The sequence below is a fragment of the Megascapheus bottae genome, chromosome 33 (assembly GCF_031878675.1).
Source record: "Megascapheus bottae isolate mThoBot1 chromosome 33, mThoBot2.hap1, whole genome shotgun sequence".
Lineage (NCBI taxonomy): Eukaryota > Metazoa > Chordata > Mammalia > Rodentia > Geomyidae > Megascapheus > Megascapheus bottae.
Window position 1 is genome coordinate 9381298 of NC_143541.1, and position 21806 is coordinate 9403103.

General features: G+C 43.0%; 1 protein-coding gene across 1 annotated transcript in view; it reads left to right on the forward strand.

Moving 5' to 3' along the window:
- Positions 1-6396: 6396 nt before the first annotated feature.
- The window catches only part of Kbtbd12 (kelch repeat and BTB domain containing 12), a 37340-nt gene continuing 21930 nt past the window's right edge, over positions 6397-21806 (forward strand). Inside the window, exons 1-4 of the mRNA XM_090323937.1 lie at positions 6397-6475; positions 11810-12967; positions 15649-15919; positions 17877-18027. Coding sequence (XP_090180063.1) covers positions 11916-12967; positions 15649-15919; positions 17877-18027 — 1474 coding nt within the window. The 5' untranslated portion in view covers positions 6397-6475; positions 11810-11915. The remainder of the gene's footprint in view (positions 6476-11809; positions 12968-15648; positions 15920-17876; positions 18028-21806) is intronic.

Sequence of the window (21806 nt, forward strand, 5' to 3'; positions counted from 1 at the left end):
AATGCCTCCAGTGACCAAGGACCTCCCATTAGAACCCACCCTCTCCCAAGAGCACCCCTATACCAAGCTTCCAAACATGGATCTTTGGAATACAGTCAGTATCCAAACTACAGTAGTTTTACAACATTGCTAATATAATTAATGACACCAGACGGAATATTTAAAATGGTTAAATGGTAACTTTTATGTAGTGACAATGCAAAGGAAGACATAAAGAGAAGAGTTTGCATTACAGTGATGAAATGTGATGTTTGTAAGAAATGGTTGTAAGAATTTCCTAAGATAGCTCTAAATACCTTCAAACACAAATGCATGCACGAATACTGACATGAACACCTTCTAAAACGTTTTAAGAGACGCTGCCAAAATCGGAGCTTTGTGATCCTGGCTTTTAAAGAGGAAGGAGCTCTAAAGAAGGAGAACTATTTCTAGAAGCTGTTAAAGGCAAGGAGACACGTCTGCTAGAACTTACAGGAAGAACAACACGTTCCTGCTGACAGCTTCGTTTTAACCCAGGGAGAACCTATTTTGTACCTCTGGCTTCCAGAAATACAAAATGCGAAAGGTAAGATACTAAAAACAGTATTATTTTTGCTTGGTTTTAAGCCCACTGACAATATTATTTCCTTACCCCATAGTAGATGTTCTGTAACCCCCCCCTTTTTTTTATTTTTGCAGTCCTGGGATTTGAACCCAGGGCCCCATTCTTGCCAGCTAGCTGTTCTACCTCTGCCCTTCTTGCTTCTGTTACTTTTCGTCTTGGTCAGCCTGGACGTCACCTCCTGCTTACGCTTGGTGCCTGGCTGGGATGCCAAGCACGCGCTCCGATGTTTGTCCAGGGGCCCTGAACCACGCTCCTCGGGGCCGCGCCTCCCCCAGACCTCCTCGCCAGCTAACCACCAGAAGAGCGGAGGTGGAGCTGCGGCTCGGGGTGGAGCGCTAGCCAGCAATTCAGCTCCGGGACGGCGCGAGGGCCGACTTCAGGCCCCACGACCGCCGGGCGCGCGCGCGCACACACACACACACACACGCGTGCGCTCACATACACACGCACGCGCATGCGCACATACACGCACGCGCGCACACACGCATGAGCGCGCGCACACACACGCATGCGTACACACACACACACACGCACGCGCGCACACACAGCGAAAACACAAAGCCGCCTCGAAAGCTGAGCATGCAGGCCGCGTTCACACTAAAAAGCACCGGACATTTGCCTCGGCGCTGCCCACTCCAGGCCGTGCTCGATGAGATTACACCGGGCCGGGGTGATTCTGCCATTTAAAAAGATTGAAGAAAAGACATGTCACCTCAGCAAATCCGAGTTCCAAATTCTCTTTAAAATGTGGCCGGGGCAGGAAGTCCCAGTGCACAGAGCATCCTGACAGACTTGCAGCCACGTGAAATCCGCGCGGGAAGGCCCTGCGCAGGCGCAGAGCGCCCACGTGGCTCTCGTCCTCCGGACTGGCGCGGGAAGGCCCTGCACAGGGGCAGAGCGCCCACGTGGATGTCGTCCTCTGGAATTGCTCAGGAAGGCTCTGCGCAGGGGCAGAGCGCGTCCACGTGGCTGTAGTCCTCTGGAATTGCGCGGGAAGGCCTTGCGCAGGCGCAGAGCGCCCCACGTGGCTCTCGTCCTCTCGCGGGAAGGCCCTGCGCAGGCGCAGAGTGCCCCACGTGGCTCACGTCCTCCGGACTGGCGCCGGAAGGCCCTGGGGCCCAGGCGCAGAGCGCGTCCACGTGGCTCTCATCCTCTCGCGGGAAGGCCCTGCGCAGGCGCAGAGCGCCCCACGTGGCTCTCATCCTCCGGACTGGCGCGGGAAGGCCCTGCGCGGGAACGGCTGTCCAGCTGGCTCGGGCGAGCAGAGCGGCCCGCGCCAGGGCTACCTCCCGCCAGCACCTGTCACCCGGGACGCCCTCCCGCTATTTTTGTCGCGGGGCCCGCCCGGCCGGCTGCCGCAGGTCACGGCGCCCTCGCAGCGGGCAGGCGGCGGCTGCAGGCCAGGGGCCCCGGGACCAGGGCCGCGTAAGTGGGGCCGGCGGGGTGGGGTAGGCCGCGGAGGCCGGCCGGTGGGTGCCCTGGGCCGCGGCGGGCCGGGCCTCGGCGGCCCCCGGGTCACCTCCCCGGCCCTGGGAAGGGAGGAGGAGGGCGGGAGCCGCCCCGGGAGTCCTCCCAGGGAGGGCCTGGCACGGGGAATGGTTCGTTTCGATGCAGTCAACGTCGAGCGTATCCCTGGGCAACTCTCTTAACGTTAAAGCCAGGAAAATAATTGCCCTGCATTTCCCCCGCGTGACTCTTCAGAGGAGCTAATGAGCTATAACGCATATTAAAGCACCCTGGAAAGTAGAAAGAGCTGTGAGGACGCCAAACATCGTGAGATCATCAAAGAAAAGGAAAAGCAAAGCCTGGCGCATTTGTCCTCAGTATCCATACTCCTGGCTGTGAGTACAGACCTCGTGTGTGGGGTGGATTACTACTGTTAAATCAGTCGAGCCTGCCCAGACCAGTGGGAAGCACCGGACATGGTGGGGGTAGTGCTCGTGTTCTGACCTATTTTCTACCCCATGCAAGTGTAGGCTTTGCACAGGATGGCGAATGCTGAAACAAAATAGGGCACGGGGAGAGCTGGTCCGGCATAAGTTGGAGGTCACTAACTTTAATAGCTGTAAGAACAACAAAAAAAAGCCTCAGAATTTTTAATAACGACTGGTTCTTAGGTCTCAGTCAGGGATAATGAAGGCTGGCAACTTGGAGAATGGATGTCCCTTCTGCGAGGCCTCCTCTGGCCTTTCAGATTCTGTCACATGGGAAGTAAAGGACCCCTTGTTGCTGTATCTTCCTTTTTTTTTCTTTCTCCAGTAAATGATGGGATGTTTCGACTTTGCATGTCAACAAGTCATTTACAACAACAACAAATTCTATCAGCAGCAGTTCATTTGTCAAGTCAGTACAAGCTTGCACAGTTGCCCAAAATAGATACTCAGGAGCAGTAGGAATTAATTTTGAGGGCATGAGTGAGAAGTATATGTCATAATGCATCAAGCAACAATTCTGAGTGATTTACTAGACTTAGACAGAGGATAAAATCTTGTAGAAGTAAAAGAAAAAAATCTAAGATTTTTGGTACCTGGAGTGTGGCCTAGTGGTAGAAGAGAGTGGTTGCCTAGCATGCACAAAGACCCGGATTTGATTCCTCGGTACCACATACATAGTAAAAAGCCAAACGTGGCTCAAGTGGTAGAGCTCTAGCCTTGAGACAGGCCCTGAGCCCAAGCCCAGGACTGGCAAAAAAAAGAAAAAAAAGCTAAAGCATTAATTTCCTTGAATAAATCAGTCATTAAGAAAAGCCCCTTATGCTCAATATGTTCATCTTTGAAAGAAAGAGGCGGGAGGCATACATTTAAGTAAATGATGATGACAACGAAGCAAGCATATATCACAAAGTCCAGCAGCCAGAAAGCAAAAGGTGGCTTCACTGTGAGAGTGATATCTAAGCTGAATTTTGAAGAGCCAGCTACACTTTTCTCAGGTGGACAGGAGGATATTTCTGATCAAGAAAACTGAATTTATGCATTAGAATTGTTAGCACATCAGTCCCACTAAAAGATTAAAAAGTATAGGGAAGTAAAGTTAGGAGAAGAGGAAGGAAAAGGTGAGAGGTTACCAGTTGTAAGGAATCATGGTGCTTGAATGAGTGATGTGAAGATAGGACCATGATAGTTTTACTACATGTGGGGTAATAATTTGTACATTGCAATCTCCAATTTGCCACACCACCCCAAACCAAAAAGGAAATTTGCTTTAAACTTCTGTTCTAGGATATTATATTATTATAACACGTTGTATAGTATATATTATAATTAACATTTATAGCTAATATATATTAATACTAATACTAATATATCCTAACATTAATGTATATATTAGCATATAATAACATAACATGCATTAACATATAATGTTAACATTATATCAGTATTCTTTAGTTTGCTAACTAAAATATTTGTTTGTTATGCCTTTTTTGTTTTAGCCCTAGATTACAAGTTTGTGACTATGTCCCCTGGTTTTAGGGAGTTTTAAGCAAATTTTGTGGCGTTAATGGCCTATTCCTGTTATTTCTCTTCAGTTTTTCCATTGATAAACATCAAGGCCTTGATATTAACCAACTATCACAATTACAACCCACTCAACATACTGTCCTGAACATTTTTGTGGGAAAAATATATACAATTCAAGAATTTAGTAAAATTTTTCTCATTACACAGGTTAGTGCCAGGGAAATAAAGGAAGAAAGAGGGATATGACCACAGTTTCAAAGCAATTCTCATTCAGACTGGATGGGAATTTTAAATCTTTGTGCTTGCTAGTCATTCATTTATTGAATGCCTACAGTTTGACATGTTAAAAAGAAAACTCATAACTGAGTGCCAGTGGATCACATTGTGACCTAGCTACCCAGGCAATCAAAATCTGAGGATCACACTTCAAAGCCAGCCTGGACAGTTTGTGAGACTTTTTTTTTTTTTTGGTGGATCATGGGGCTTGAACTTGGCCTGGTCGCTGTCCCTGTGCTCTTCTGCTCAAGGCTACCACCCTATTCTTGAGTCAAGTCCCACTTTCTGTTTTCTAGAGCAATTGGAGATATGAGTCTGTGGTCCTTTTATGCCTTGGCTAGCTTTGAACCTTGATCCTCAGATCTCAGCCTACTGAGTAGCTAGGATTACAGTCTTATCTCTAATTAACCACCAGAAACCAGCTCTTATCTCTTAATTAACCACCAGAAAACCAACTCTTATCTCTAATTAACCACCAGAAAACCAAAAGTGGTACTATGGCTCAAGTGGTAGAGTGCTAGCCTTGAGCTGAAGAGATCAGGGACAGTGCCCAGGCCCAGAGTTCAAGCCCCACAACTGACCAAAAAAAAAAAAAAACACACACACCTCATAATATAGCTATTATTTTTCTACTTAATAAAATTTATAGATAATGCACAAATAGGGATTGCAGGTTAAGTGTTCAAATGCTCTGATTGACTAACATTAAACAACCTTTTATTTTCAACTTGTTTTATGTAATATTTAAGATATGCAAAAACACATATAAAAGAATAAAGCATGTTTGTGTACCCACCATGCAGATAGGGATAGTAAACATTACAATTCAATATGTCACCTTTTCCCCTTACTTATGCTTTCTTCTACCCCTCTTGAACGTGGTGTTTATAATTGCCCTTCATTTCTTTATGTTGCACCACAATTGAATGAGTCCTTAAAAAATAAATAATTTTTGACTAGGAATGTGGCTCAGTGCTAAAGGGCTTACCTAGCATGCACAAAGCCCTGGATTTGATTGCTCAGTACCACATACACAGAAAAAGCCAGAAGTGGTACTGCAGCTTAAGTGTAGAGTGCTAGCTAGCCTTGAGCAAAAGTGAAGTTCAGGGATGGTGCTCAGGCCCTGAGTTCAAGCCCCAGGACTGGCAAAAAATAAATAAATCTTAATTTTAAATTTACAGAATAGTGCCTTATTAGTCCCATAGTAACCTTTATCAGACTCAATAATTGTTTACTATGTGGTCTGGGTTTACTCCATGAGAAACTACAATAATGAGGGACAGGGAGTTTTGCCTAGTGGTAGCATGCTTGATTAGCATGCATGAACCCCTGGATTCGATTCCTTAGTACCACGTACATAGAAAAGACTGGAAGTGGTGTTGTGGCTCAAGTGGTAGAGCACTAGCCTTGAGAAAACTCATGGACAGTGCCCAGGCCCTGAGTTCAAGACCAGAACTGACAAAAAAATAATAATGTTTAGCATTTTTAAAATACATTAATGGTATGCAGCATGTATCCTAATCTTTTTCACACATGTTTGTGACATATCTAGATCTCATTAATTTTTTTCTGTTTTATCAATATTCAACATACCATTAATGGCTGAATTTATTTCCAAATTTTTGTTGTTTTAAACACTACTATAAATTTAAATTAGTTTAACTTCTCCAAAACATGGAGAGCTTTCTAGGAAAAGAAGGCACGTATCAACTATTCAGAAAAAAAAGTAGCAACTGTACTTGATCATGTAAAAAAATCAAGCATTATATAAACAAAACACTAATAGTTTGAAGAAACTGAAATTTTTTCTCCACATTAAATTTGTAGGGGTCCATTTCTCAAAACTAAAATGGCCATGGATATTACTGCATTTTGCATTCACAAAATAATTAGGCCTTATTCTTGTGGTTTATATTTATCTTTGCTACTCATTTTTCTTCATTATTGTGGGTACTATTGTTATGAATGCTCCAGTTCAGTCTTCTATAAATTGGAGCAGAGAATAACTTCCCATTGATATCACTGAGAACATTTATACTTTTGTTTTGCTAATGACAGGAGAATGCACTCTCTGCCTGCATTATGAGAAAAAGTTGCCATCAGCTCTTCATTTATCAGCCATGTCTGTTTCATATAGGTAACCAAATAATTGTTCTGTGTGAAAGATGTGTGTGTAAGGTATATCCTCCATTAGCTTACCAAGTAAGTTTCACTAAACAAATCATATGTTGTAGATGAATGACCTTATTCAGTTCCCCCAGCTATTCTTACAGAAATCTCGAGAGAAATCTCACCTGAGAAAACTAGACTTAATAGGCTGAGAAACTTGTTCTTATTATTAGACACCAGAGCTAGAATCTAAATCAGGACTCAGTAATGCAAACCCAACTCCACATCCCTGTCCCCAACCTTTGAGCGACACTCATTGTAATCATAAAGCACATTTGTTGAACACTTGAGTGACAAAGATGAGCTACCTTATGTACTGTATCCTCATTGAGGATGGAGGAACAAAGATTAGAAAGGTTGAATAATTTTAAAGATTACAGCAAGTTAGCAGTCAACTCAGGATTCAAATCCAGAGTTTCTCCCTTCAAAGACACCATCTACCACATCAGTATCTTCTGTGCACTCTATCTGTACAAAAGACAATGCTGTGAATATAGTGGCTAATTTAACTTTACAGGCATTTTTCGGGATTCCCATCTGTAAATGCATTTAATCCATACCAGTTAAAATTGTTTTTTAGGCAGTTGGAAGGAAGGGATACTTAACAAACTTGTATGTCCATTTTCAAAAAGCAAAGGAAATGTTTCTTTAGAATATTTGTTTCAGTTTTTGAGAAAGTTCTAGTTTTTGTTTTTTGAAGCCAGTTTGAGGCAGAGAAATACATCCAGGGACAGTATTTATCCAGGAAATAGTTTCATATCTGAAAACTAGAGGATCTTTTTAAAACAGGATCAGTGTCTCAAATTTTTTTTATAAAATAATTTATTAGCATTGATTTTTACATCATATTTCAAATGTCATGTTTAACAAACAAATATTCAAGAAGGGAATCTCTGTATACAATCACTGGCACTTAGGTTTTAGAACATAATTAAAATTAAGCTGAAGGTTTGGATGTCATATATACATATTAATCATAGATTTTTATGTCTATGTAGTTATGTTTATATTTCCAAGAACATGTCCATAACCTTAGGTACCTGAATATTTTTGAGCTGCACTTAAGAGAAATGGAGACTAGTCACCCTGACAGGATGTTGTCATACTCACAGTTTGGAGCATGGGTTTATTTATAACATTAGAGCAGTAGTCAGCAACCTATCACTTGTTTTCATACAGCCCATTAGCTAAGAATGGGTCTCATCATTAAGTAACTTTTGAAAATCAAGAGTATTTTGTGAGCTGGGTGCAGTGGCTCACGCCTGTAATCCTAGCTTCTCAGAAGGCTGAGATCTGAGGATTGAGGTTCAAAACCAGCCCCAGGCACGTAAATCAGTGAGCCTCTTATCCCCAATTAACCACCAGAAAACAAGAAGTGGCTCAAGGGGTAGGGTGGTAGCCTTAAGCAGAAGAGCTTAGGGACAACGCCTAGGCCCAGTTTTCAAGTCTCACAACCAACAACAACAACAACAAAAGAGTATTTTGTGACAGTGAAAATAGGGTATGTGAAAATATGTGAGTTCACATATCTTTTTTGGAATATAGTCATGTTCATTTGTTTATGTTTTGTTTGTGGCTGTTTTGTGCTATAATAATAGCAAAGCTGAGTAGTTGTGATAGAAACCATCTGGCCTAAAATGCCTAAATATTTACTTTCAGGCCCTTGTTTGCTGACCCTTGCACTGGAGTGAGTGGGTAAAAGTGCAGACACGAGCTAGGTGGAACTAGGCTCATAACTCAGTTCCTTCACCTGTAAAGGAAGTTTTGGCCATTTCATCAGAAGTAGCAGAGAATAATGAAGTAATTGATGCTTTTCTTTGTCAAGGAAAAATGAAGTTAAGAAGAGTTCTTCAGGGGCCGGGAGTTTGGCCTAGTGGTTAAAGTGCTTGCCTAGCATGCACAAAGACTCGGGTTCGATTCCTTGGTACCACATACTTAGAAAAAGCCAGAAGTGGTGCTGAGGCTCAAGTGGTAGAGTTCTATCCTTGAGAGAAAAAAATCCAAGGACAGCGCTCAGGCCCTGAGCTTACGCCCAGGACTGGCAAAAAAAAAAAAAAGAATATAAAAAAAAAAGAAGAGTTCTTCATGCTGTTCTTGATCACAGTAGGATAACAAAAGAAGACTTACAAGGACATACTATATATCACTAGAACTCGTTTAGGCAGCCTTTTTCAATATTTCTGCATATACCACCTACCTACATGAAAGTAAAGATTTATTTTTTCCAGTCCTGGGGACTGAACTCAGGGCTCAGGCTCTGTCATTGAGCTTTCTCAAGCATAGCGCTCAACCACTTGCGCCACAGCACCACTTCCAACCTTTTCTGTGTACGAGGTACCAAGGAATGAAACCCAGGGCTTCGTGCATGCTAGGCGAGCACTCTACCACTAGGCCACACTCTGGGCCTAGTAAAGATTCTTGATTATGCACCTCAACAATCCTAACTCAAACCAGCTAAAACCATCTCAAAGCTGAAAGACACAGCTATAAACCCTGTCTCAAATTCCATTACTGTGGCTGGTCTGCAGTCCTTTCATGATTTGCTGTCTTGTAGGCTGATAGGAACCTCTCTGTAGCAGTGTCTACCCTCTCACCTCTGTCACAGCCGGGTGTCCCAATCATGGAGCCAGAGGCCTGAGCCAGCCATCAAGGTGATGGGAGTGGGAGCTGCCCTCCTGCCACACCACACCACCACACAACCACCACTACCACACCCCCACCTCCACACCCCCACCAACACACCACAATGACACCACCACTACTACCAACCCCCACCACCACACAACCACTACCACTCCCCACACTACCCCACCACACACCCCCACTTCCACTGCCACACCCCCACTACCGTACGACCACTGCCACACCAAGCCAAAAGCCTCTCTAGAAAGAAAACCACATAGCTAACCAAGTCTTTCAGTCTACCATCTTGAAACTACTTTTGACTGTGCCTTTATTAGAGCCTTTTTGCCAAAATGTCTCTCAAAAACTGTTTGGTTTACCATAAGATATAAAATGAGAAGGTTGCAGTCATCAGCATCTGAGTTCTCCTGACACTGCCAAGACGAGCATTATGGGAAGTGACCTGAAATGACTGCTGTGAATCTAGCAGATCCCATGGTCTTCTGGCGTGATGACCTTGGTACTTTTTGAGGGATCCTTACATCAGAACAAGTGGAATAATAAGCATTCTAAAATATTTCCTCGCAATGTGTATTTTCTGGGTTAGAGTTATCATTCAGTAGTAGGGTTTGCCTAACTTGTGAAGCCCCAAATTGGGTTGTCAGAACTGGAAGAAAGGCTCATGTTCTTTTCAGGGCTCCATGTAGCAGATATCGTGTACAAAGCATGGTTTTGTGTAAAGACTATAAGATTTGAGCTAGTCAGAGAAGTTGAGAAATATGATGACCTCTTAATTGCACATAGTAGAATTCTCCCCAAAAGTATAAACAAAGCAAAAATTGACTCATAACCAACAAGTCCTTTCTAAGATAGTTTTAGGCTTTACTGAAATAAGGCTGCACCTTCATGGCCAGCAAATCCAGCAGAGTGGGTTTTGTTGCTCCATGAACTAGGCAGCTTCTTAGACTAACTAGTGATTCTAATTCCACAAACTAGTGATTCTAATTCAGCAGTGTTTCTTAGGTCTTACAGTTGCTATTCTACAATTAGATATTTCTGTCATGCATAACATCTGTTAATTTAACACACATACAAAACTATCCTTTCCCATGAGATTTCTTTTTTTATTTATTTATTTTTGTCGTTGATGGGGCTTGAACTATGGGCATTGTCCCTGAGCTCTTCAGCTCAAGGGTATTGCCCTACCCCTGGAGCCATAGTGCCACTTCCAGTTTTCTAGTGGTTAACTAGAGATAAGAGTCTCAGTCTTTAGTGCCTGGGCTGGCTTTGAACTGTGATCCTCAGATCTGAGCCTCCTGAGTAGCTAGGATTACAGATATAAGCCACCATGCCTGGCTCCCATGAGATTTCTAATTCTTTTCTCACAGTTACAGAAAGTGAGAACTTTTCTGCCTTATATAGCTGACAAGTTTGGGGGTTCTTATTATTGGAATTACTGCCTCTCCTTTCTTAATCCAGGTACTAACTCTCCTGCCATTGATAATTATTCTTACTACATGCAACTGTACAGCCAAGTAAGAACAAGAAAAGGCAGCAGAGCCTGGAGACCCTCCCCTCGAAAGAGAGTTTGTGACTCTGAAAATGTCCTTTAAATCAAAGCAGCTAATTAACTTCCTTGAAACCAGCTTTTGCACTGCCCCAGGGAAGGCAAAGATGACTCCAGTAGCTTAAAGGCACTTTTAATTAGACTAGTGCTTTGGAAAGCCAGATGTAATTCAGTCTCAGCCACTGTGAAATAGAGAACAAAATAGAGCTGAGCAAGGAAAGGAGAGAAAAACAGGAAGGCTTCTATGTGGTACCTTAAGTGAGGGTGATTAAGTTTCACACAGATCACACATTTCTCAGATCAGCAGACATCCTGCTTGTGTGTTTTCAACACTGAATAAAAGGGAAATGGGTGTTACCAACTAGTTAGAATGATTTGACCCATAGCAAAGCTTGAGTGCAGTTTCAGTGGACCCTCTGGTCATCCCACTTCAGGGGATTGATGGCCTCCTGGTCCTGCTTGTGATTTTGTGAGTTGGCCATCTGGGTGTATATTCTGGAGGCAGTGACTATTACCTTCATTCTTATTATACAGATGTCCTGTATATTCTGCCTGCAGCCAGCCCTGTGCAGTAGACATGGAATTGTAAAGTGTGTCCATCTTAGGATGTTTTTTCTTTGTTCACATTGACAGAGAAGATGAGATTTCCCGTTCTAGAGCAATGTCTGCTACTAGGTGGTACGTGAGGTGAGAGGGAGTCAGGGACCCCCCCACCCCCGCAGATGAGAAAAGCCATTGTAGTGCAGTTAGGAATCTGCAGTTTACATACAGAAGTCATTTTCAGATTAAAAAAAATAGTAGTCAGGCTGGAAAGGTGGCTTAGTGGTAGAGGGCTTGCTTAGCATTCATGAAGCCCTGGGTTCGATTCCTCAGTACCACATACATAGAAAATGGCAGAAGTGGTGCTGTGGCCCAAGCGGTAGAACGCTAGCCTTGGGAAAGCTCAAGGACAGCTCCCCGGCCCTGATTTCAAATCCCAGGACTGGCCAAAAAAAATTAATTTTATATTCTGCTTGGGATGAATATTTAATAAATACTTCATAGTAGTAATACTGTATATTTCAATTATGGCACTTTTTTCATAGAAAAACTGCTTTCTTTTCTTACCCTCAGGACTGTTTCATGGCATCTGTTTATTTGTGAGTAATTAGAAATGCAAATAGCTCTTCAGGAGTCAAGCTAAACTTAAAGAAGATTGGCTTAGAAACTGGAGAGCATCATGGAGGGAAAGGAAAAATGCGAGCATAGCTTGAATTTACTAACTAGAATTCAGCACATGAAAGAATTTGCAGAAATGATTGATGTGGTCCTCGTAGCAGAAGAGGAGAAATTTCCTTGCCACAGACTGGTTCTGGCTGCGTTTAGTCCCTACTTCAAAGCTATGTTCACCTGTGGGCTGCTTGAATGCACACAGAGGGAAGTCATGCTCCATGACTTCACAGCCGAAAGTGTGTCCGTGATACTGCATTACATGTACAGTGCTGCTTTAGAAATCAATGACACCAATGTGCAGACAGTCGCTATGGCTGCCTATTTTATGCAGATGGAAGAAGTATTCAGTGTATGTCAAAAATATATGATGGACCACATGGATGCCTCCAACTGTGTAGGAATCTATTACTTCGCAAATCAGATTGGAGCTGAAGATTTGTCTGACCAGTCAAAGAAGTACTTAAACCAGCACTTTGCCGAAGTGAGCTTACATGAAGAAATACTAGACATTGAAGTGCACCAGTTTCTGACACTTATTAAATCGGATGATCTGAACATATCCAGGGAGGAGAGCATCCTGGACTTGGTTCTGAGATGGGTTAACCAGAACCAGGAATTGCGCACAGAGCATCTTGCTCTCTTGAAGCAAGTGAGGCTAGAACTTATAAATCCTTCTTTCTTAAGACAAGCCCTGAAAAGGAACACAATGCTTCTGTGTGATGCAGGTTGTATTGACATCATCCAAAATGCATTCAAAGCTATCAAGACACCTCAGCATGCCCTGAATCTTCGCTATGGCATGGAAACCACCAATCTTCTCCTTTGCATTGGCAACAACTCTTCGGGAATCAGATCACGACATAGGAGCTACGGGGATGCCAGTTTTTGTTTCGACCCTGTGTCACGAAAGACCTATTTCATCTCTTCCCCCAAGTATGGGGGTGGTTTAGGAACTGTGTGCACTGGTGTTGTCATGGAAAATAACACTGTTATTGTGGCTGGAGAAGCAAGTGCGGCCAGGCTCTCTAGACAAAAGAATAAGAATGTGGAAATCTATAGGTTTGTATCTCTCCACAATTTTTTAAAGCCCTGTTTTGACAATAGTAACAGTAGAAGAAAATACTGTTGATAGGGTGGTTACATTTTAAATGACATATAATGAAAACTACCCTGAAGGCTCCTAAAGGCATAACTAAAATACAGCAGTTGTGATGAAGTAATCCACTTTTTTTGTTGTTGTTTATTGGTCATGAACCTTGGAGTCTGGGCCTGAGTGCTGTTCCTGAGCTCTTCAGCTCTAGGCTACAGCCCTCCACCTGGAGCCACAGCCTCACTTCCCATTTTCTAGTGATTAACTGGAGATAAGAATCTCACATTCTTTAATGCGGAGGCTGGCTTTGAACCGTCCCTCAGATCTCAGCCTCCTGAGCTAGGATTACAGCCCACATTTTTAAATTACTGTATAATGCTTTTAACTTTTTGGCGGCCCTGAGGTTTGGACTAAGGATCTCCTGCTTGGTAGACACTGAACAAGCACTCGAACCCTTTTTTCTCATTTTTTAAAACAGTGTCTTGTGTTTTTATCCATAATTCTCCTATGTATACCTCCCATGTAGCTGATAAGACATGTATTTTTTGAGATGGTCTCGCTGTAAGACCTTGAACTTGATCCTCCTGCCTCTGACTCCTAGGTATAAGATTACAGATATGTACCACCAGACTTAACTATATCTCTATCCATTTTTCTTAGTAAGTTTTATAGCTGTTTTTTTTTCTGGGCATTTTCTTTCCCCATTTTAGTTCTAAGTATTATTACAAAAGTTAAATAGGAACTCACCCAGAAAACATGTATTTCTCAATTTTGGTGGGATATATTTCAATCCAAGCCTTGTTTCCTTAAACTTTGCCACAGAAAACCAAAACCTGTTTTTTAGAACTCGTTACATATTATTCCACTAACTTACCTCCCTAGCCCCGTACAGCTATTTAATCTTTCTTCTCCTCAAATCCATACAGTTAAAAATAGTAAAAACAATTCCTGTGATTCAAAGGACTTGCCTTCCTGACTTAAAGTACATAGAAGAAAGCCATCGTAAGGCTTGCTAAGCCTCTACAGTCCGCCCTGACAAGCAAGCTGTGTGTTCAAGGGAAAATCACCCCATCCAGCTTTCCTAGCAGGCCTGAAGCCAAGTGCCAAGTGTTCTCTCTGAGGAATGTAAGGGTCAGAACAAGTGAGGAAACACTTGTTATGTATTATCTGTAAGACATTACTCTAAAATCGAATTCCGCAAAGCACATAAGTCCCATTGCTGGGAATGTGACTTAGTGGTAGAGTGCTTGCCTGGCATGCATGAAGCCCTGAGTTTGATTCTTCAGTGCCACATAAACAGAAAGTGGTAGAGTGCTAGCCTTGCACGAAAGAAGCTCAGGGACAGTGCCCAGGCCCTGAGTTCAAGCCCCAGGACTGGCAAAAAATAAATATGTAAGTCTTTCATTCTTGTGTTCTAAATAGCACCCTTTTGTGGTATTTTACTAGTATTTTGTGGTTTTATTTTTAATTCCAGGCATATTTTCTCGATTTCAGGGGAACATTTAGTCCACATATTTTAGATTATCAAGTCATGGAAAAAGTTGTTACCAGCCAAGCATGCTGGCCTACCTCTGTGATAAGTCTTTGGGAGGGTAATAGATGGATCACAAGTGCAGAGCCAGCCTGGAGTACAGAGGAACAAAGCATGAAGAAGAGATTGCTCTTCCCACAGCCATGCAGCATGCTAGTGACTGCAACCTGCCCACACCTCCAGTGTCAGGAGACCCTTGGTCTGCTCGGGGCTCCTTTCTCTCAAGACAGCTCCCTTGCCAATGTGACTACTCATGAAAGCAGTGGCCACGATTAACATGCACAGATGAAAATAGATGTTCAGTGCCCAAGAGATAGCAACACATGTATTGTTATACAATTTTCATGACCCAGTTTTAAGCCAGTTAAAACTGCAACAATCCTTAAAATTTTCTGTCTCCTTTAGCTTTCCCAGTGAGAAAACCTAAAGTGGAATCTTTTTAGGTCCTCTGCCCTCAAACCATGACTTTTAAAACTTTATTTTAAAGTCATACTTGATTTCCATGGAGTAAGACAGTTTTGTCTTGTGTTTTCTTTTTTATTGATTCTTTCGTGGTAAGATAAAAGATTAGTTAAAATTCTGATTTTCTTCAGAATTATGAAATAATGACAGTTCTTAGATAATCTATAATTTTGTGTCTTTCCTAAAAGTGCTTAAAGTTGATGTCATTAATCATTTTCAACATTTTATATTTTGTCCACCAGCTCCTAAAAATGTGAAATGAGCAATACCTTATGTAAAATGCCTCTGCTCTTGATTTAGACAGATCTTGCTGGGTGCAGTGACTTATGCCAGCAATCCTAGCTACTCAGGAGGCTAGGATGTGAGGATCACAGCTAAAAGCCAGCCCAGGCACTAGAAATCCATGAGACCCTTATCTTCAATGAACCACCAGAAAACCAGAAGTGGTGTTGTGGCTCAAGAGGTGGTACCCTTGGGCTGAAGAGCTCAGGGACAGCGCCCAGGCCCAGAGTTCAAGTCCCACAACCGACCAAAAAAAGACAAGAAAAAAAGACAGATCTTACTGGTTTTAGTTGGAAGAGAAACCTAAATATGTTTCTTTGGTGAGTTGTTTTCACATTAACGCTAATCCTGTGTTCTTTCTCTCTTAACTTACAGGTATCACGATCGAGGAAACCAGTTTTGGGAAAAATTATGCACAACTGAATTTCGGGAACTCTATGCTCTGGGCAGTATTCAGAATGACCTCTATGTTGTCGGAGGACAGATGAAAATAAAAAACCAGTACCTGATTACCAACTGTGTGGATAAGTACTCTGTAGAGCAGGACAACTGGAAGAGAGTATCTCCCCTGCCATTACAACTAGCGTGCCATGCTGTGGTGACAGTGAATAATAAACTTTATGTGATTGGAGGCTGGACCCCTCAGGTGAAGAAACTTGCTGCATATCTAATTGGCATGTCTATGCTTGAGTCTGACTGTTGAAAAACAATTGTTGAGGGCCTAGTTTGGCCTAGTGGTAGAGTGCTTACCTAGCATGCACTGAGACCCGGGTTTGATTCCTCGGTACCACATACACAGAAAAAAGCTAGAAGTGGTGCTGTGGCTCAAGTGGTAGAGCTCTAGCCTTGAGAAAACCCAAGGACAGTGCTCAGGCCCTGAGTCCAGACCCCAGGACTGGCAAAAAAAAAAAACAATTGTTGAATATTAACGGTATGATTTATGTTTTGCACAATGCCTTCTATTGCATAAAATATAAACTTAAGGCTTTAAATGTCAAAGCGGTTTTAGGAGAATGGATTCTGAAGTTTGCTTTTCATACAGGAGCTTATCTAGTATTCATGCTGTGTTCCTCACAGTCCTTGCCATTCTTGCTCATTAAGACAGATGCTTGTGCAGAAGGATCACCTTCTATCTGCGTGGATGGCCAAGGCCCGCATCCCAGCCTGCCTGCCTAGGAGCTGTGTGTCCAAGGGCAAGGCTCACTTAGTTCTTTCCCATATTTAAGACTAGCTGCAGACGGGAAAGTAGGGCATGGATTCTGTGAGAGTAGAGCATAGTCATTTCCAAGAAAGCACGTTTTCATTATGAACACTTGATTTTCTGGGCACGGTGGCTCACGCCTGTCATCCTGGCTACTCAGGAAGCTGAGATCCAAGGATTGTGGTTCGATGCCAGCCAGGGCACTAAAGTCTGTGAGACTCTTATCTCCAGTTAACCACAAGAAATGGGAAGTAGCACTGTAACTCCAGGGGTAGGGTGGTAGCCTTGAGCTGAAGAGCTCAGGGACAGTACCCAGGCCAGAGTTGAAGCCCCATGATGAACAAAAAACAACAACAACAAAAAAAAAAACTTGATTTTTTTTTCTGGGCATTAGCAGATGGAAAAACCAGAATACTGTTTATGTGGAGGCTAAAAGAAGTGAAAGCAAGCCAAAGCTGAGAGTAACTAGTGTGGCAGAGTGATCCTGGCTTTCGGTTCCCCTAGGGCCTGGGCCCTCACTGTCATCTCTTCAGCCTGGTCTGGACTTGGGTCTTTCTCACAAATTTTATTCTAATTGCAAGATAAGTGGGCTGTCAGTACACCATCGGGGTCACCATGCTTGTTCTTTTTAATTAATTGTGTTATAATTAATTCCATAAGCATAGTAATCAGCCTTTGTTGAATACTTGAGTCTAAAACATAGATATGAATCCTTAGCTTAAAATCATAAAAGTTTCATGTGCATTATATATAAAAAGTATTTCACCTGAAGTTTACAAGTAGCCACTTACATTTGTGTCAGAATATTTGATTTTTACTGTCTCTAGTCATTAAAAGTACAGAAGTGGATATATAAAAATACCCTCAAGTAACTTGTGTTAATCTATATACCTTAAAATTGATTTCAGACCATTCACAGATAGGTCATAATTGTGATATAAAAATTCCAAAACACTAAAATGTTTTTGAAACTGTTACAGATTAGAAAAATACAAAGAAAAGTATGAATTACTAAAATTAGTTTGTCACAGATATTATTTTAGAATCCTCAACTATAAAGTTTGGTAAAAATAGAATTGTACTTTAAAGAGTACAAGAAACCTTTGTTTCATTTTTAAGGTTTTCCAATTGTTTGATTAAAAGAAAAAAACTTAGTATTTCACTGCTGAAATCACTGATTGCAGCCTGTAACCCAGCACACTAGCGCATTACCACAGAGTATGAATTCCCTTGATGTTGCCTGTGTATTTACAACTCCAAGGCCAAGGATTGGTATGATTTTGAGTGTGAGCCATACAGTTAACCTCTACTTATCTCCTCCACTGTCTGCTCTGATTAACTGCAGCCATTACAAAGACCACTAAGTGATGCATTCTCCCATTGGCTGTCATATTTCACACAGATGGATCTCCCAGAGGAAGAGCCTGATAGATTAAGCAACAAGCTGTTACGCTATGACCCCAGCCAGGATCAGTGGCGTGAGCTCGCCCCCATGCAGTACTCCAAGTACAGGTTCAGCACCGCTGTGGCCAGCGGGGAGATCTACGTGCTTGGTAAGCGGGGCAAGCAGCAGGGTACTGCGACCACCACACCTTCACCGTCCCCAGCCGCCGTCCTCGTGAAGGCAAATAGTCTCCCTTCCTTTTCCAAGTCAGGTTTATACGTCACTGCCCAGTGGTTTCTAATTTTCTAGGACACTGTCAAACAAGACTCAACAGAGAGTCTGTGAGTATAGCCTAGTGGTAGAGCACTGGCCTTGCAGAAGCTCAAGGACAGTGTGCAGTCCCTGTTGTCCTTGAGCTTCTGCAAGGCCCAGTGCTCTACATAGGCTATACTTCACAGACTCTTGTTGAGTCTTGTTTGAAGTGTCCTTGAAAATTAGAACACTGGGCAGTGACGTATAAACCTGACTTGGAAAAGAGGGAGACTATTTGCTTCACGAGGACGGCGGCTGGGGACGTGCAAAGCTGTGGTGGTGCAGAACCCCTGTGTTGCCCTTAGAAGCAAGGGTGGCAATAGCAAGGCTGTGGCACAGATTCTGCCAGTCTTCCTGTTTACTTACCTCTAGAGTTCTGTAGAGATGCTGCCACTGCGTTCATCTGAACGCATTTTCCTTATCTCTCTGCTCGTGTGTGTGCGCTTACACTATGCAGGCATCAGTGAAGGAATTCGGCTCAGCTCTACTAAAGTGGGTAAAAATCCCAGACGCCCTCTGCAGCTCTGCTCTCCTTCTTTGCTCAGGTTTATGATGTCTGGTGCTCTCCTAAGTGCATTCCCTCCCCCTGACAGCACCCTCCCTGCCCTGTTCCTCCTCTCCCCTGATCTGACCCTCCTCTCCTTCTTCCCTGTCCCTCCCCTCCTCCTCCTCCCTTGTCCTGTCCCTGCTCTAAGTCTGGGAAAGCCTGTGGACAGGAGGTGGATTGGATTCCTAAAATGGTTAACTGTGCCAACTCTTTATTCCTTCCCATATGCACTGTGCCTAACTGACATAAATATGGGAAAGAAACACAAGGGAAATCCATGAAATGTGAGTTGAAAGCAAACCAAGCATTGAATAGACATAAAAAAAAAAAAAGAACTGAAGAGAGGCCTTTATCTCTAGGCTGTTTGCACAGCATGAGGCAAATAATTCATGTACTCAATGTATTAATAATGGTTTTATTTAAGAACAAGAACATTGTGCAACATAATTTATGACTACTTCAGTTGTAAGACTCACTTATAATTAAGTTTTGCCTCTGAATAAATTCCTTGCTTGGTTAAAATTCTATGCTATGTCATAGTCTGAGAAGAGACAGTACCTAAGCTGTGGTAGATTGCCTAGGCTAGGTAAATTGCTCAAGATAGTAGAGTCGATCTTGAGAAAACTGAAGCTGGAACCCAACGTCAACCCAAAAGTGAAACTGATGTCTAAATTGAACCAGAATGACGTCTCCAGAAGTGTGGAGCCACCGGCCAGGTTAACTGTGAGGTGAGAACAACACGTGAACCTTGTTAATTTGTACGGGCAAAGACTTTTTTTTTTGCCAGTCCTGGGGCTTGAACTCAGGGCCTGAGCACTGTCCTTGGGCTTTCTCAAGGCTAGAGCTCTACCATTTGAGCCACAGCACCATTTCTGGCTTTTTCTGTATGTGTGGTACTGAGGAATTGAACCCAGGTCTTGATGCATGCTAGACAAGCACTCTACCACTAGGCCAAACTCCTGGCCCAGGGCAAAGTTTCTTTGAGACATTTGGAAGCCAGTACTTCATGACATGGAGCTTTAAGTGGACTATAAGATTCATGCAGGTGAAATAGAAAACGAGTATAGGCTTCCAGAAAGGATGGTAGGGAAGGGGCAGGGAAGAGCAAGCAGGAAGAGCACCATCAACAGTGAGCTAGAGATAAGAGTGAGGAAGACCAACAAATGAACCTTGAGGGACAGAGCCAGAGACAGCATTAGTGCAGGGAAAGTGGGAGTAGATTAAGAAAACATGAGATAAACAGTTAAAATGATCATGAAAGAGGGAGAAAACATACAGAAACAGCGTAAGTGGGGAATATTGGTGATGTGATGACATAAAGAACAAATCAAGCAACCAGTGCCGATGGTTCACTAGCTACTCCAGGAGGCTGAGATCTGAGGATCATGGTTCAAAGACCATCCAGGCACGAAAGTCCATGAGACTCATTTTTTTTTGCCAGTCCTAGGGCTTGAACTCAGGGCCTGAGCACTGTCCTTGGGCTTTCTCAAGGCTAGAGCTCTACCACTTGAGCCATGCCACCAATTCCAGCTTTTTCTGTATATGTGGTACCAAGGAATCAAACCCAGGGCTTCATGTATGCTAGGTGAGCACTCTACCACTAGGCCATGCTCCAGGCCCCCATGAGACTCTTGTCTCTAATTAACCACCAAAAACTGGAAGAGATGCTGTAGAGTAAGTGGTAGAGCACTAGTCTTAATCTGAAGAGCTCAGGCATAGCTCCCAGGCCCAGAGTTCAAGTCCCATAACCAACAACAACAACAAAAAAGGTGATACTGGGCTGGCAGTGTGGCTTAGTGGTAGAGTGCATACCTAACATGCCTAAAGCCCTAGGTTCCATTTCTCAGTATTACATAAACAGAAAAAGCCAAGAAATAGTGCTGTGGCTCAAGTGGTAGAATGCTAGCCTGAGAAAAAACAAGCTCAGGAACAGTGCGCAAGCCCTGAGTTCAAGCCCATGACTGACGAAAAAAAAAAAAAATCAAGCAGGGTGCTAGTACCTACCTCCTCACACCTCTATTCTTAGCTACTCAGGGGACTGAGTTCTGAGGATCATAGTTCAAAGACAGCCCAAGTAGGAAAGTCCATGAAATCCTGTCTCCAATAAACCACCAGAAAACTGGAAGTGGAACAGTGGTGGCTCAGTATGGTAGAGCACTAGCCTTGAAAACATAAAGCTCAGAGATGGTGCCCAGGCCCTAAGTTCAAGTCCCAGGACTAGCAGATACAGAAAAGGAATGCATGAATGGCAACAGGGAATTGGAATTGGATAGATAACTTGGAGAAATATTGCTGGACACTTAGAGAGCAGCTTCTAGCCAGTCAGGACTGGGGACAGCTCTGTCGCCCTATAAATACTGGGGCAAGTTTTCTGCCTTGTAAAATTTAGCCCAGAGTCAGCTTCCTCACATATTCTACTTACTACCCAAATTCGTTTTATAAGCTTTGAAATGGGACACCACTGTTTTAAGTTTTTGTGGTGTTCTTAATTCAGATTTCACTGTCCATTGTGTATGTATTTGGAAATCAGACGAATATGTACAGTACAGCCCTAAACCCAACCAAGAATACCTATCAATTTTGTTCACTGTTATAGCAAAAGCCCTATCTGCTTTGGGGGAACTATACCTCATTGTTTTGGAGGTCACTGACGATGTAACAAGGGGACCTCTTCCTACTCCATGTTGGGAGTTGTTTATCTCAGTGACAGACACTGACTAACACAGAGATGCTCTGCTGGAATTGTTTGTGTAAAGTTTCCTGGGAAGTCATAAATATGGACAAAATGTGACTCCTTCTGCATAGCTGGCTGGAGATCCAGACCAGACTGGTGTTCCAATGAAAATGTTGGGTAAAGAGTTTTTTGAGGCTCCTAAGTTCTGCCATGTTAGTAAGAACTTAACTAGCAAAATGCTGTGTGAAAGAAAGCCGTCTCTACAACCCCTAGACAGACTGCCAGAAATCCCCCCAAGAGTGGCTGCTGACACCCCTGTACTGGCAAGGCATGTGGGTGGGAAATGACCCATTTTGGAGCTCAGTAGGTAAATCTTTGCTTTACCAATTACTAATTCTTGGCCCACTAAACCTTT